Source organism: Babylonia areolata, chromosome 1 (assembly GCF_041734735.1).
Source record: "Babylonia areolata isolate BAREFJ2019XMU chromosome 1, ASM4173473v1, whole genome shotgun sequence".
NCBI lineage: Eukaryota > Metazoa > Mollusca > Gastropoda > Neogastropoda > Buccinidae > Babylonia > Babylonia areolata.
Genome location: NC_134876.1, coordinates 4,498,131 through 4,515,035, shown reverse-complemented (window position 1 = coordinate 4,515,035; position 16,905 = coordinate 4,498,131). Strand labels below are relative to the sequence as shown.

The following is a 16,905-nucleotide window of genomic DNA, read 5'->3' as shown; positions in this document are numbered from 1 at the left end:
TGGGGGGCCTCAGGAAGTGGCAGGAGTGACGGGCCTTGGTTGGACGTCATTTTCCAAAGGCTATTGTCGTGGCCTCCATCAACGTGTATTGACTGTCGAGACAAGAACAGCCACTGCGTGAAAGAGATGTGCGGGGTTCTTGTTTCATCTTCCCACGTATTTCCTTTCTTACTTTCTCTTTCTGTCTCTGTCTCTCTGTGTCTGTCTGTCTCTGTCTGTCTCCGTTTCTCTGTCTGTCTGTCTGTCTGTCTCTCTCCTTCTCCCTCTTCCCTCTTTGTGGGGGGTCAGGAAGTGAGTGTGTGTGTGGGTAGGTAGGTGTGGTTATAGGTGTGTGGGTGTGTGTATTTATGAGTGCGTGAGGTCTTGTTTCTCCTTCCCATGCACTTCCTTTCTAAGACTGTGTGCGTGGGTGCGTGCTTGCGTGCATGCGCACGTGTGTGTGTGTGTGTGTGTGTGTGTGTGTGTGTGTGTGTGTGTGTGTGTGCGTGTGTGAATACATATATACATGAGAAGGAGACAGCGATACAGACAAGCAGGCAAACAGACACGCAGACATTTCTCCATTTTTGATTTTAGTCCCATTTCTACTAAAAGAAGTTCAGCCGTTCCTAGCTAACCTGGAGTGCTGTGTGGTTCAGGAGGACCTAAATAAAAAGTCAGTGACTGACTGGCCAAAAAACAGGATCTTGCTATGACCTTTCCAGATGTCCCAAAGAACTGGCCTCGAGGATGGAAACACAGTGATGTTTCTTTGATACATGAATGACATCAAATTGCAAGCGGAAGGCTCTTATACTGAAGAGGTGAATGTTGACAAAGAATACCACAATTCTGACGACGGAAGCTAAAGGTTGGGTCATTCAGACACCCACTGGACACCCGATGGGTCTGTGTAGAGGAGAAGAGAGGACTGGCCGTACTGAGTGAGTTAAGCGCTTTGAACAATACGCTTATGAAAACTGCATTCGACATGTGCGCCATCCGAGTGCGTAAAGAGTTGGACTTTCAATCTGAGGATAGTGGGTTCAAACCCCTGTCGCGGTGTCTAGTGGGTTAAGTAAGGGTAGACATTGATTTTTCGTGATTTGCAAGGTCGAGAGAAAATGCTGACATGTTAGTTAGTGTCTGAACTCCCTTCGCATGTATATGCACGCAAAAGAAAAAAACAAACAAACACGCACGTTTAAGGTTCCGTAAACCATGTCAGCGTTCGGTAGGTTGTAGAAAACAACATACCGATCCCCGAAAACGGAGTGTGGTTGCTTGCGTGGCAAACAGCTAAAAACATATAAAACGGAGTGTTCTGAATTAAAAACAAGCTAAAATTGCCAAATAATACAATTCCTGGCATTTTTATATAGTTTGACAGAGCTCAGTTGTATTTTTCATTTAGCAGAAGACAGGCTTTAGTCGGCAAAAGTTAGACATAAAGCACTACGGAGCGAAACATGTCATTTTGATTAAATCGAGACAGCCGGACGACCCTAAAAATCCATCCGCATTCCATGCATGAAATAATATGTTTGGTCAAACGCGCGTGTGGCATCTTTCTCTGAATTCGATATCGGTACAGTATGTATACCTGTAATAATCACACGTATTAGATGGTACGTGTTTATTTATTTTGCAAGCTGACGTTGTGAACAATAGTTGTCAAGCTGAACGCAACGTGACACACAGGACCAAGACAGCACACAAGGCAGTGAAGACAAGACAAGACAAGACAAGACGCGCGCTGTGCACGTTATCATCAGAAGCGAGGAGTAATGGGAACACACCTCGCCATGGATTCCCACACACGGCATGCAGGCGCGGTCCGCCAAGATACCTACCATTGATCAAGCCGTCTTCCCTCTGCCTCACCTCCTCTCCCCTGCCTCTCACTGTCAATACATCCCATCTTATCTGTAGGAGATACAGTTCACTTCCAGACTCGATCCGTGGAGGATTTTACGAGGGTTTCGGTGCCGTCGTGAACAGCTTCGTGTGTGTGTTTGTTGTGTTAAAGTGTGTTCTTCCAGTCACAAGAGTCGCTGAATGATTTGTTGTTTCATTGAAGAAAAGAGAAAAGCCAGAAAGGATCTGCTCGTAGTCAGTGGGTTTTCTTCACTGAGGATGGGAAGAATTTGAGTTTGTGCAGTTTCCCTGGGAGATGTTGATCTTTGAGTTCTAGGAATCCTCGAACAGAGTCTGGTTGGGACATTCCTTGTTCCGAGATGGCGTGTTTGAATGAAGTAAGTGGTGTGGCGTTTTCGGTGTCAATATCACATTGACCGTCTGTGATAGTTGATGTTATTGTTTCTGACCTTACGGGGGAATGGTTTGCAACTATATTTATTGCTATGATATTATTGTTATTGTTTTTTTTTTATGTTTTTTTTTATCGGCACACAATATCGTAAAAGAAAACCGTTGGTTTTTTTTTGCGTGTATTATTACTCCGGTTTACCAGATCTAATGAGGAAAAAATCTTTCTGACAGTTTGGTGACAGTAATATTATCACTAATAAGAGAATGGTACGCTGAAGCTTATAGATATCAATGCAATGCTATCCATTTGGTTAACTCTCTCCATACGAACGGCGAAAGAGACGACGTTAACAGCGTTTCACCTCAATTACCATCATCAAAATATTGCATGCGGAAGGCCCTTATACTGAAGACGTGAATGTTGACAAAGACTACCACAATTCTGACGACGGATGCTAAAGGTTGGGTCATTCAGACACCCACTGGACATCCGAGGGGTCTGTGTAGAGGAGAAGAGAGGACTGGCCGTACTGAGTGAGTTAAACTACGTGCTGTACAGTATGCCATAAGAGAACACACGGAGCTATATATAATTGTATAACATGACTGGTTTAGATACGGATCTTTAACTCGCACGCTGAAATAGAAATATCAAAACTGTAATAAAATATATACCTTGTGTCAACTTGGAAGGAAATCGCCTTTTGCGCAAAACTGTTATAATTACGTTTACAGTTCAGGATAGTTCATGTTTATGACCTCTCTTGGATAAAAAAAAAAAAAATCAAGTCAAGACAAGACCAGAGAAGAGAGGATTTCTGTCTTGCTGTTTTTTTTTCCAATTAATTTTTATAATTTTATTTTATTTTTTAAGCCTTGAGTCACAAAAAGAAACAAATAGGCAGCTGAACACGGGTGATGCTGTGTATGACTGGGAAGTCGGAATGAGTGGCGTGCGAGTAATGCCACTTGAAGGGTGCAGATGATAAAACAGCAAAAAACAACAACAAACCCCTCCCCCCAAAACAACAACAACAACAACAAAGACCACCCCCCCACGCCCACCCCCCACTACCCCCACCCCCCAAAAACAAACAAACAAACAAAAACCCGTTAAGACTATAATCATATCAACAAAACACATAACAAGTAAAGAGAGAGAGAGAGAAAAAGAAAACAACAACCAACTGTTGTACGACCTTAGAGATTTCGGTATCTCTTCCGTGTGCAACAAACGGGTCTGTCTTCTGTGAAAAGACCACCTCATTGCCATGTTGTCACTGTAAATGCATGTGGAATGCATACATGATTATGCCTATATATACTCACACACACACACACACACACACACACACACACACACACACACACACTGCAATCCAACTTTAACTCGATGCCTGGCCATACATACATATACACATACACATACAATGAATTAAAATCGCACTGCTGAACGGAAATAGAACAATAGTTTCAGTTTCAAGGAGGTTAGAGCGTGCAGACCGATCCATATACGCTACAACACATCTGTTACAAAGAAAGCACACACACACACACACACACACACACACACACACACACACACACAAAGCAGCAGATGCCTGACCCGCTGATAACCCATGCAGGTCTTGACTGCCTACCCAAAACAAATAGAGCCTTTCCATTCGTTTATTAAACGCCTGTCATTTAAAAAAATTTTTTTTACCTTCATCACCTGTCATTTTCGTGGATTAAATACCTTGCCCTTATCTAGTTTATTACACTCTTGCCCTTTTGTTTTTATTACACACACATATATAGATACACGCACACACACACACACACACGCACGCACGCACACACGCACACACACACACACACACACACACACACACACACACACAAATAAGCAATATAAAACAAGAACAACAACAACACCAACGCCAACATTTACAGCTTTTTTTTTTTTTTTTTTTGTTTCAGACCTTCAGCTTCAGCCAGCCTCGCTTCGCTCAAACCGCGCCCGCAGTGGGCGCCACCTTCGGCTATGCTGACGTCACTGTGGCCACCTCATCCCCACAAGGCAACCACCACCACCACCCCCACCCCCACCACTCCCTTCACCATCACCGCGCTCCCTCTCCTCCTCCTCCTCCTCCCATTTCTTCATCACCCTCCTCGCGGTTCCAACCCGTCCCCCAACCTTTTCTCCGCCAGCCGCCACCCTCCACCACCTCCTCCTCCTCCTCTTTCCCCCTTCCTGGGTTTCGCCACGACGACGACGACGACGCCGACAGAAGAAGCCAGAGTAGAAGAAGAGGAACAAGTGCAGGCCTTCAGGAACCCCGAGGAGACGACAGCCACCTTCCTCAGGAGACCCGCTCAGGCAGCAGTGAAGGTCCGCGTTGTGAGGAAGCAGAGCCCACTGGTCAAGAGTACCACCCAACCCCCCAGACACACCCATCTGTCCCACCCGTAGAAGGAGAAGTAGAAGCAGGAACAGAATATTCAGCCAGCGAGTTTGACACCGTCCTCAGGATAGGAGCCGTTGAAGAAGAAGAAGGAGGAGGAGAAGGAGGAGAAGGCGAAAGGGAAGAAGGAGTGAAAGAAATTGAAGAAAAAGAAAGCGCAGAAGAAGAAAGACAAGCCCAGGAACGCGAGAAAGGACATCAGCTCCCCGAGAAGGAGAAGGAAAAGGAGGAGGAGGAGGAGAAGGAGGAGAAGGAGAATCAAACGATCATAGGAGAAGCACTAGGACTCTCAGCCAAAGAGGAGGACGCGAGAAAGAAGAAGAAGAAATCGAAGAGGACTCCCACTACCACCACTACCACCACAACCAACACTACCACCACCACCACCACCACAAGCACCACCACCACCACCTCCGCCGCTGCGCCAGTGCATAATCAGCATCAGGATCATAATCAGCATCAGGATCAGCAACAACAACAACAGCAGCAGGAGCAGAAGCAGCAGGAGCATCAGCAAAACGAGGCCGAGTGCCAGGGATCACCGCCGGACCTGTCCTCTACACCTGCCTCGCGCGTCATGGAGGTGTGCAACACCAACAGCGGAGGAGGCGGCAGCGTGGGCAGCCTGAAGGAGAACAAGTCCCCGAGGAGCAGCACCTCGGACAACCTCCAGACGCTGTCCCTCAAGGAGCATTATGACGTGGAGAGGGAGCTGGGCAGGGGCACGTATGGCAAGGTGCGTGTCTTTGTATCGTATCATATCATATCATATTATATCATATCTAGGCCCAACACTCGGCTTATATCACAGATTGACATAAGTTTACGTTTGGGCCAACAGCAAAGTGAGAGCTGTATTATCAATGGTTTCTCCAGTCAATGGGAAACCATTTACAGCTTAGTCTTTTGTGAAGGACTATGACTCTCAAACTAGGAGGCAAAATTGCACTGGCTCTTAGTGCTGCAGCCTTGTGGGCTAGTTGGCCTTTGGGAACCATCCCAACGCCGACTGTCCTAAAACCCTCTTGGCCGAGAGAGTGGGGATGTACTTGGGCAAGACACTCTCCACTATAATCAAATTCTAGCCCAAATAGTCGGAACAGCAGTTGCCTCCTCTGCTGTTTTGATGGTCATAGTCGGACACGACTGACTATCATATATCATATCATATCATATCATATCACATCTGTGTATCTATATATATTCTATCTACCCCTCCCCGGCCCCCACCCCCACACATAGTTTTCTATAGTTTTCTTGTTTTCTTCAGTCCCTTGACGGCAAGGTTCGTGTCTTTGTATCATACCTATATATCTTTATATCTATCTACATAGAATATGTATCTATCCACACACACACACACACACACACACACTACACACACACACACACTGGACAAAGGTTAAAGGTCTGCCTTTCTACCTGTCTTTCCCTTTCTCTATATTTTAATGTATATACTTATTTGGTTTTTTCTCTTCTATAAATTAAGTAATCAATAATCAAATATTTCATTTATTATAATTAAATTATGAATCAGTTAATCATTATTATTGTTATTATTATATTTATCTATTTTATTGTGATTCATTAATCATTTATATGCTTATCTTTTAATGTTTTTTTTTCCTTCTCTTTTTGCCCCTTTATTCTGTTTTTCATTCTATTGTTGTTTTTTAAAAAAAAACCCAACTTAATTCCTATGTCAATGTTCTTCTTTTTTACCGAGGATAGTCTCTCAACGCCTAATCAGTGTGTTAGGTTATGCCAAGAATCGGAGTGCATAGTTAGACTATCTATTTAATTCCCTTTATTATATTTGAACTAATTGCAGTTCCAATTTACTTCAGGAAGACATAACGTCCCCCCACCCACCACCCGCTCCCCAATCCTAGCTACATTTCAGTTGCAAAGCCGTGAGGTAAAAGGGGTTAATGAAGACAAGAAAGAAAGAAAGAAAGAAAGAAGGAAGGAAGGAGAGGACAGCGTGTGGGGACGTGTGTGACGTGTGCGGGATTTACCAAACATCTGAACCACCCACGTATTCATCGAGCGGGTTTTATCAAGCCTTTCACAGACAGCCTTCGCGATAACGAAGCTGCAGAAAAAAAAGATGAAGAAGTAAAATTCCGTGGGAACCTTAGTTATTGTGGACGAAACTGCCCCGATGCCAGATGTTATCCCGCATTCTTAAAAAAAAAGAAAAAAAAAAAGAAAAAAAAAAGATAAGGCGCTCAAGGATTTGCGAGGAAGACAGGAACTTTGGATGATCACGTGAATTGGGTCATGGAAATGAATGTGTCAGATAACTGCCGCAATCAAATTGTCGTGTTTTTTCTTCTTTTTTTTGTGGTTAACCCCTTCACTGCTGTTCGTCAACGAAGCACCGTCTCCCCTCACTAGAAATAAGACAAGAGCTTACAGGTCAGGATGCCAGTCGCTACTCTGTTTCTGGACTTCTTCTGGTTGGGGATTGCATTGTTTTTGATTCGACATGATCAGTTACACCATTGATCAGAACACACACAAAAATAGTCATTGCCTTTTAAGCTGGTCTCGTTTCACGAAGGTTCAGATGTCAAGGGGTTAATAATCTGATCAATCAATTGTCATTTTCTACGGGATGGGAGGGGGCGGGGAGGACGGGTGGGGGGTGGGGTGAGGGGTGTAGGGGGGAGGGGCATAGAAATGTAGTTTTTTTGCGACAAGTCATGCTGAAAGTATTTTGGTGAAACGAAACAATAAGCAGACAAGCAGTGTTTGTGGAAAACTTATTATAAAAAAAAAGAAGAAAAAAAAAGGAAAAGAATAGTTAAAGAGAGCCCATCAGAACTTTTTCAGTGAAATAACCCACCATCTCTTTCTTATTATTTGTTTTATTTTTCATGGGTCTCTGTGTTAAACGCTCATTTTTAACATTGTTTGCTTACCCTCTTTTGACACACGGTTTGTTTTTTGTTTTTTTTGTTTTTAAAGTGAAGTACTGTTTCCGTATATTTCATTTCCCAGTTTTTAAGTTTTTTGGTTCGTTTTGGTTTGGCTGTTTTGCAAGCGTTTATAAAAAAAATGAAAGTGGTTCTGCACCCCCTTCTCCCCGCGTCCGCCCCCCCTCCGCCCATTTTGTTTTCAAAGCAGATGAGGTGTAGCATATATAGATCAGTCCACATCGTTTGGTAAAAATTGAAAGTGGTTCTGTCCCCTTCTTACCCCCCCCCCCCCTCCCCTTTTCTTTTAAGCAGATGCGGTGTGGCATATATAGATCATTGCACAACGTTTGTTAGAAATTGGAACTGGTTGTGGCAAGCACACACACACCCCGCCTCTTTTTTTTTTTCTTTTCTTTCTTTCCCCCCCCCCTTTTTTTTTTCAAGCAGATGCAGTGTAGCTATATAGATCAGTCCACCCGTTTTGACGCCTCCTTGAAACAGAAACAGAAACAAAACACTAACTGAAGCATGTATGTCCCCCTGTTGCCCTGCAGGTGGTGCTGGCCAGGTGTCGCCACACGGGGACCCAGGTAGCTCTGAAGCTGCTGCCCAAGACCTCCACCAAGCTGAGGGACTTCCAGCGCGAGTTCCAGCTGTCCTACTTCCTGTCCCCGCACGGCAACATCATCGACACCTACAACGTGGCCTTCGAGACCAAGTCCTCCTACGTCTTCGCCCAGGAGCACGCGCCGCTCGGCGACCTGTTCGACGCCATCCCTCCCCAGCTGGGTATGCGGGAGGCGGACGCCAAGGCTGTCATCAAGCAGCTGGCTTCGGCCCTGGAGTTCATGCACAGCAAGCACCTGGTGCACCGGGACATCAAGCCCGAGAACGTGCTGGTCATGACGCTGGACTTCTCCCGCGTCAAGCTGATGGACTTCGGCATGACCCGCCGACACGGCACCATGGTGCGGAAGACCAACGGCAGCATCCCCTACACGCCGCCCGAGGTCTGCGAGGCTGTGCGCAACGAGAACATCCTGGTCAGCGCCTCCGCCGACGTGTGGGCTCTGGCCGTGCTGCTGTTCTGCATGCTGACTGGGAACTTCCCCTGGGAGAACGCCGACATCGGGGACATGTACTTCAAGGAGTTCGTGCTGTGGCAGCGGAGGAAGACCACCAAGCTGCCGTCCCAGTGGCGCCGCTTCTCCCCGCGCGCCATGAAGTTCTTCCGCAAAGCACTGGATGTCAAGCCTGAGCGACGCTGCGACGTGGGCGAGATCCACAAGTTCCTGGCCGACGTTTGGACCCAGAAGCCCCGCACCAACGATAGTGAGGAGGAGTCCGGGTCGTCCGCGTCCTGCGACCACATGGACCAGCTGGCCTCCATGCTCAAGGACCACGGGATCGAAACCCGCGTAGACCGCCGTCTCAGGGAGCGGCGCATCTCGGAGTGGCTGCTGTCGTTATGACTAGGGGGTGTGCGCGCGCTGCTCAAACCCTTTCGTATGCTGCTAGAACTCCTGGTGCTGGGCGTGTGCTTGCTGTGGGCGTGTCTCTGCCTGGGGAAGGACGCTGCCCGCAACGTGCTCGACGTGCTGACGGTCTGGGTGACAGGACTGCTATCCCTCTTCAGGACCTTGGCGGCGGGTGTCTTCTGTCTGCTCAGGGCCTTGACCCTGGGTGTGGGTCGTGTGGTCAGGGGGGTGGGGGTGGGGGTGGTCCGGGGGTTGGTGCTGTTGACGTGGACCGTGCCCTGTGTCCTCCTGAAGGCGGTGCTGGGTCTGCTCTGCCTGGTGACCTTGTGGCTGTGGCGGGGTGTGGGCTACACCTTGCCCTACAGTCTGTTGTTTGGGACCGGCTTCCTGACGGCCAACCTGATGTGGCTGGTGTGCGACACCCAGTCCGTGTCCTCAGTTCTCGGCACGCTCAACCTGACCCTCCACACCAGCAGGACCTGCCCTCTCTGATGCAACGAACTCCGCTCCACCAGACGTTGAGGGCACTGGGCCCCGTGTGTGTGTTCCCTCCAACCAGAAACGGAAGCGTTGTTCCTTCTTTCCGCTGCCTGCCTGTCATGCTATAATCACATGTTATATCGTGACATCTTATACTGACACAGCTGCTGCCAAAAACCCAGCAGCAGAACATACGAGCGACACATCGCGCGCGCGCGCACGCACACACACACACACACACACACACACACACACACACACACAACAAACAACAACAAAACAAAATATGAAAAAAACCTCACCCAAATCTCAGTAAAAACGGCCATTCATGGCATAGCTCTTTTGTTTTCAAACTCTTCAGCTGACATTACTGGCACGATGGAAAGAAAGGTTCGGTGTTTCTTCAGCACAGAATGACTTCTTCTTCCTCCCACGATGATCTCGGCCTGAAAAAGGAGCACACGCCCAGTGGTGACTGACTGCAGTGGTAGTCTGCCCGGCCAGGTGCAGGTTCCCGACCAAAAGACTCAACCAGTGGTTGCCATCGATGTTGGACCAATCCACGTCCATGAAATCATGTCCATCCATCTGCTGTTACATTGCATAGAAACTCATCGACTGACCGCAAAGCCACCGACCAACGCAACACTCGGATTATTCGAGCTCATTTGCCAGAGTGGATGGAGATTTTTATTAACCCTTTCACCGCCAAACTCGCATTTATGCAGCAGCTAGGTAGAGGACCCATGTCACTGACGGGTGACCAGATCATGGGTCTGTTATCGATGAACCTACTGCTCTTTACGTTCGGTTGTAGGATAGGTCATCTTTTCTACACATCACAGGGGGAATCCCCAGCTGTTATTAGACACCATATTTTTTGTGCTTATTGCACAAGGAAATTTTTAACTCTAAATTGACTGGCGGTGAAAGGGTTAAAGGTTTTTTTCGTGTTTTTTTTTCATGATGACTCTGTTTTGCTTAACTGACTTAATTCAATCACACACACCAAAAAAGTCGGTTTGAGGACAATGCGTGTGCTTTAGGTGGAAGAGTCTTGTTGTTTGTGCCAAGTGGTTTGTGATCTGTCTCCTCATGCAATAATTAGTGGGTTAATAATTATTGTGCTATGCTGTTGGAGAGGTGCGGTGTAGTGAATACCCAGCTGCAAAGAGTACAATGGTCTTTATGCCCTCTGCTACCGCATTTGCTCATTAACCAATGTTTGTTGTAGATGCTAACATGACTGTGTGATCTGATCAGCATCGTTTTGTGCGGGTTTGTTTGTTGTTTTTGTTGTAGCAAGTGAGCCAAACGGAATAGAATATATATTTACAGATTTTTTTAACGAAGTGTGACTGGATGTTTTTTGTTCTGAATTTGAAAGTTGGGTTATACTTTCATAACAAATCTCAAGACAGTTTTTATTTTTCTCTACAAGGATGATCGAATAGCTGTTGTAAAGTTGAAATAAAACAGCCGTTTTGTTGTCTATATCGTTACATCCTTTTAAAGATGTACACATTGAAAAATAGAATGCTTAATACACAAGAATTATGTTTTATTCGAAAACTAAAACTTATCTTTTAATGAATGTAACGAAAGAAAATGTTTTCTTTTGTTTTTGTTGTTTGCTTTTATTTAATTAACGCGTTACTTTAGTCAGTATCCATCGACATGTAATGAAATCATCTCAAGCTTCAGACAAAAATGGATTCTCTCTTTCTGGATCCTACAGAAGATTAATTCTTTTATTTATAACACAATTTCTTTTCAATCAGGATGAAATTTAAAGTTGTTTGATCTTGTCTTTTGGTTTTGAAAATTTGTCGACGGATTCTTTTTTTTCGGACGCCATTGCCGAGCAAACAGTCTGCTGAGACCGTAGCAGCTGTTGATGAAATATGTCATCTCATAGTGTTGTTGATATTGCATTTGTTGTTGCTGTCAAGGCCTGACGAGGGCTGCTGTTAGGTTAATGCGGAGATCAGGCATCGGCTTCCTTTCTGATTTATTTTTATATTTCAAAGAAGATTTGGTGTGGCGTGTATGGAACGGTCCGCACGCTTTAACACCGTCCTTGAAAGAGAAACTGGGTGTTGCTGTCCTTTCATCTTTCGTTGCTCAGAAAGAAGCCATTGGATGAAAACCCACTGTTGAAGTTGTTGACAGACTGTGCTGTGATTGCTATGAATTGCTTTCCTGAACCCTTTCAGTGCCAAGCCTACTTTATGCTCAGTGACAACTGATTGTCAAGGGATGTTTTGGTTACGCGGGGGTTAATGATTAAAAAAAGAATCTAGCGAGCAATCTTCTAAAATAAAAGAATATATATATATACTTTTGTATACGTTTTTTTTTTCTGAAAGAAAATGAACACACACTCCAATTATGACCATTTCACGTGAGTTTAATGATTTCGCGATAGGAAAATTCCTACAATGACGCGTTCGAACATTTCCGTCTTGGGGAACTTTGCACTGTTTTTTGCACTCCGGAAAGGGAGAAAAATTTCCGCCCGTCAAGAGGTTAATTCAAAAATAAAGAATAAGAATACAGAAACCTGCATAGCTCAGACAAGCTCACTGGGCCATCAAATTCATGGTTGTCTTTTTGAGAAACGAGGGTGACGACACGTTGTGCTATCATCCGTGGAAGTCATCTATGGACACGCCAAGATGCAAGCAAACACACACACACACACACACACACACACACACACACACACACACACACACACACACACACACACACACACACACACACACACACACACACACAAACACACACACACACACACAAACACACACGGATACCTCCCCTTGTGAATATTGATCAGACAGAAGTTTAAACGCCTGTCAGGGACTGTAACATATAACAGATGTACTGTTATACAATATTAAAGAAACCATGGGGTCTTGGATCCACATATCAGATCTGAAGTATTCTTCATGATTTTATTTTTAAAGCAGATGCTATCTAGCGTACGTATATGGATCAGCCCACACACTTTGACACCTTTGAAAATTGAATATGTGGTTCTGTTTCTTCTCACTGAATGATAGTTTCTTGTGATAGCTGCAACTTGCCAGAATGAATACAATGTGTTTGATAATTTTGTTTGAAACTGACATGTGTGTACAGGGAAAGAAATGAATGCCTTTGATTTAAAAAAAAAAAAGGTTAATAAAGATTATAAATTTGTTCTGAGTGATGGACATTGCGTTTGTTGTGAGATTTGTCTAATGTTTGCTGGTTTTTTGGGTTTTTTTTTTTAAATTGCTGCTTTCGTTTTTGTCATTGTTGGTTAAAACGTACGTGCGTGTGTCTTTTGGATTGTGCGTGAGTATACGTTGTGCCATTAATCTTAACGTGTCTTTACTGTGTGTGTGTGTGTGTGTGTGTGTGTGTGTGTGTGTGTGTGTGTGTGTGTGTGTGTGTGTGTGTGTGTGTTACTATACTGTTTTATACTGATTAAAAATATAGAAAATTCGACACACACACACACACACACACACACAGACACACACACACACAGACACACACACACACAGACACACACACACACACACACACACACACACACACACACACAGACACACACACACACACACACACACACACACACACACACACACACACACACACGCGCGCGCGCAGATCGGTGAAAACACTCCTTAAATAATGCAGCTGAACAGAGACAACACAACACAGACCACAGAAAACAACGAAACGGACTAACAACAACAACAACAACAACAAAACAACAAAAGAGTTTCAAGGTGTCAAACCGTTCGGACTGACCCATAGTGTGGAGTGTTGGCCTAATGGTAACACGTTCCCCTAGGAAGCGAGAGAAACTGAGCGCGCTGGTTCGAATCCCACAGTCGCCAGTATTTTCTCCCCCTCTACTAGACGTTGAGTGTTGTCTGCACGCTATTCATTCGGATGAGACGATAAACGGAGGTCCCGTGTGCAGCATGCACTTTGCGCAAGTAAAATAACCCATGGCAACAAAAAGATTGTCCCTGGCAAAATTCTATAGAAAAAATCCAGTTCGATAGGAAAACAACAACAACAACAAACAAGTTGCTGGCATAACAAACAAACAACAACAAAAAAAAAAAGAAAAAAAAAAAAGAAAAGTGGGGTGGCGCTCTCAGTGTAGCGACGTACTCTCCCTGAGGAGACCAGCCCCGAATTTCACACAGAGAAATCTGCTGTAACAAAAAGAGTAATACAATACAATACAATAATTATGCACTACACCAACATCTGCTTCAAGGGGGAAAGCAAAAAGGTGCAGATGCGACCTACACATACACCTGTCGCGCTAGTAAGGTCCCTGGAAGCATACCATCAGGATGTAAAATGCGAAATAAGAATATTGATTGATTGATTGATAGGGATACTTATACAGCGCCTATCCTCGGTCGGAGACTAAGCGCTTTACAAACAAACCCTCAACTGAGCCCACAGAGACGTAAGTAAGCCAAAATAAAGATGAAAATGCAAAATGATATTTGAACTACAGATGAAATTAATATGGACACAAAACTCTACCGAAAGAAAAGAGCAGCAACCCAGAATAACAACATCCCTTTCCCTACCCCCTCACCCCATCCCACTTCACCCCCCCCCCCCCCAACCCACCAAAAAAAAAAAAAAAAAAAGAAGAAGAAGAAGAAAAAAAACAAAAAACAAAAAAACCCCAAAAAATCCCAGGATGAAGAAAAATCTACCCTCCACTCTCCGAAAGACGCTCACTAACACTGACATACGAAAATGACCCCAGACAAAAAACAGCGGTCTGCCTGCAGCGGACTTTCAAACGACTGGCCATATTGCCTGCAGACATAATTAGCCGTTCTACAGACTTGGTAATTAGCCACCCTACAGACATGGTCGTTAGCCATACAGTCATCCCGAATATCTTGTGGATGGGTGTGTGTGTGTGGGGGGGAAGGAGTATGGATATATATATATAAAAAAAGAAGTAATGAATAAAATAAAAAAAAGAACTGTAGTCAGGCCACATAAATCACCCTACAGTTCATGTGTGAGGAGCGTTGGCCCAGCGGTTATGCACCCGATGTCAAGGAAGGGAGGGCCCAAGGGTTTGAGTCCCTGCCCCTCCGCTAGATCTTGTGTGGTGGTCTGGGTGCTCGCTGGCTAGTCTTTCGGATGAGACGATAAACCGAATGTCCTTTGTGCAGCATACACTTGGCCGCGCATGCATGGTAAAGGTAACCAGCCCACTGCAACAAACGCCGGCACTGATTGCCCTGGCAAAATTCTGGAGAAAAATTCAACGAATTCCCAGGAAAAAGAAAAGGAAAATAATATGGGTAAGCACTTCATTGCGGCGACGAGCTTTCCCAAGAGAAAGCTGTTGTGACAAAAAGCAATACAATACAATACAAGACGACACGACACGACACGACACGACACGACACGATACGATACGTTACAACACAATACAATACAATAAAACATCATACAACACGACACGACACGACACGATACGATACGTTACAACGCAATACAATACCATATCATACGATACGACACGACAGGACACGACAGGACACGACACGACACGACACGACACGATACAATACAATGCATTGCTTTTGTCCTTGAGCTTCGTTCAAGCACAGATGAATATTGTAATGTTTGATATTTTTAGGTTGCTTGTTGCTTGTAAATCTAATGGGATATTCACCGGACTGGAACAAAATCTCACGTTCTCTGTCTGTCTGTCTCTCAGTTTATTCCACAACGGTAGACCTCAATGAGAGAGAGAGAGAGAGAGAGAGAGAGAGAGAGAGAGAGAAAGGAGAGAGAGAGGGGGGAGGACAGAGACAGACAAGGAGCGAGAGAGAGAGGGGAGAGACGGAGAGAGAGAGAGAGAGAGGAGAGAGAAAGGAGAGAGAGAAAGGAGAGAGAGAGGGGAGGGGACAGAGACAGACAAGGAGCGAGAGAGAGAGGGGAGAGACGAAGAGAGAGAGAGAGAGAGGAGAGAGAAAGGAGAGAGAGAAAGGAGAGAGAGAGGGGAGGGGACAGAGACAGACAAGGAGCGAGAGAGAGAGGGGAGAGACGAAGAGAGAGAGAGAGAGGAGAGAGAAAGGAGAGAGAGAAAGGAGAGAGAGAGGGGAGGGGACAGAGACAGACAAGGAGCGAGAGAGAGGGGAGAGACGGAGAGAGAGAGAGAGGAGAGACGGAGAGAGAGAGAGAGGAGAGAGAGAAAGGAGAGAGAGAGAGAGAGAAAGGAGAGAGAGACAGAGAAAGGAGAGAGAAAGGAGCGAGAGAGAGGAGAGAGAAAGGAGAGAGAGAGAGGAGAGAGAGAGGGGGGAGAGACGGAGAGAGAGAGAAAGGAGAGAGAAAGAGAAAGGAGAGAGAGAGAGGGGGGGAGGGCAGAGACAGACAAGGAACGAGAGAGAGGGGAGAGACGGAGAGAGAGAGAGGGGAGAGACGGAGAGAGAGAGAAAGGAGAGAGAAAGAGAAAGGAGAGAGAGAGAGGGGGGGAGGGCAGAGACAGACAAGGAACGAGAGAGAGGGGAGAGACGGAGAGAGAGAGAGAGGAGAGAGAGAAAGGAGAGAGAGAGAGAGAGAAAGGAGAGAGAGACAGAGAAAGGAGAGAGAAAGGAGCGAGAGAGAGGAGAGAGAAAGGAGAGAGAGAAAGGAGAGAGAGAGGGGGGAGGACAGAGACAGACAAGGAGCGAGAGAGAGGGGAGAGACGGAGAGAGAGAGAGAGAGAGAGAGAGAGAGAGAGAGAGAGAGAGGCGACGGAGAGAGGGAGGGAGGAAGGTAGGTAGGTATGTAGGTTCGCAGTGTTGTCTATCGATCGGATTCCTAAAATAGACGCGAAAGCCGGTAAGTAGCTTCTTCTGTCAACCTCATGTGACATCCTTAGGGAATGGATGCTTTTCCTTCCACTCACCCCTTCCGCCGCCCCTCTTCCCTCTCTTTTATCTGGATCTGACTCTGTTTCTCTATGTCTGTTGTGTGTGATCTGTTGTGTGTGATCTGTTGTGTGTGATCTGACTCTGTTTCTTCATGTCTGTTGTGTGTGATCTGTTGTGTGTGATCTGTTGTGTGTGATCTGTTGTGTGTGATCTGACTCTGTTTCTGTATGTATGTTGTGTGTGATCTGTTGTGTGTGATCTGACTCTGTTTCTGTATGTCTGTTGTGTGTGATCTGACTCTGTTTCTGTATGTATGTTGTGTGTGATCTGACTCTGTTCCTGTATGTCTGTTGTGTGTGATCTGACTCTGTTTCTGTATGCTGTGTGTGATCTGTTGTGTGCGATCTGTTGTGTG

At 45.5% G+C, this 16,905-nt stretch overlaps 1 protein-coding gene across 1 annotated transcript; it reads left to right on the top strand.

Annotated features, from left to right (window-relative positions):
- Nucleotides 1-970: 970 nt before the first annotated feature.
- On the top strand, nt 971-9,096 carry LOC143290584 (uncharacterized). Its single transcript, XM_076600166.1, has 3 exons — nt 971-1,048; nt 4,213-5,436; nt 8,179-9,096. The coding sequence occupies exons 1-3, from the start codon at nt 971-973 to the stop codon at nt 9,094-9,096; spliced, it is 2,220 nt and encodes a 739-aa protein (XP_076456281.1).
- Nucleotides 9,097-16,905: the final 7,809 nt, after the last annotated feature.

Bases quoted from the DNA above. Each gene is read 5' to 3' on its own strand.
- LOC143290584 (XM_076600166.1), top strand. From the start codon at position 971: ATGTGCGCCATCCGAGTGCGTAAAGAGTTGGACTTTCAATCTGAGGAT. The intron at 1,049-4,212 runs GTGGGTTAAGTA...TTTTTGTTTCAG, and splicing joins AACCCCTGTCGCGGTGTCTA to ACCTTCAGCTTCAGCCAGCC. The intron at 5,437-8,178 runs GTGCGTGTCTTT...GTTGCCCTGCAG, and splicing joins GCAGGGGCACGTATGGCAAG to GTGGTGCTGGCCAGGTGTCG.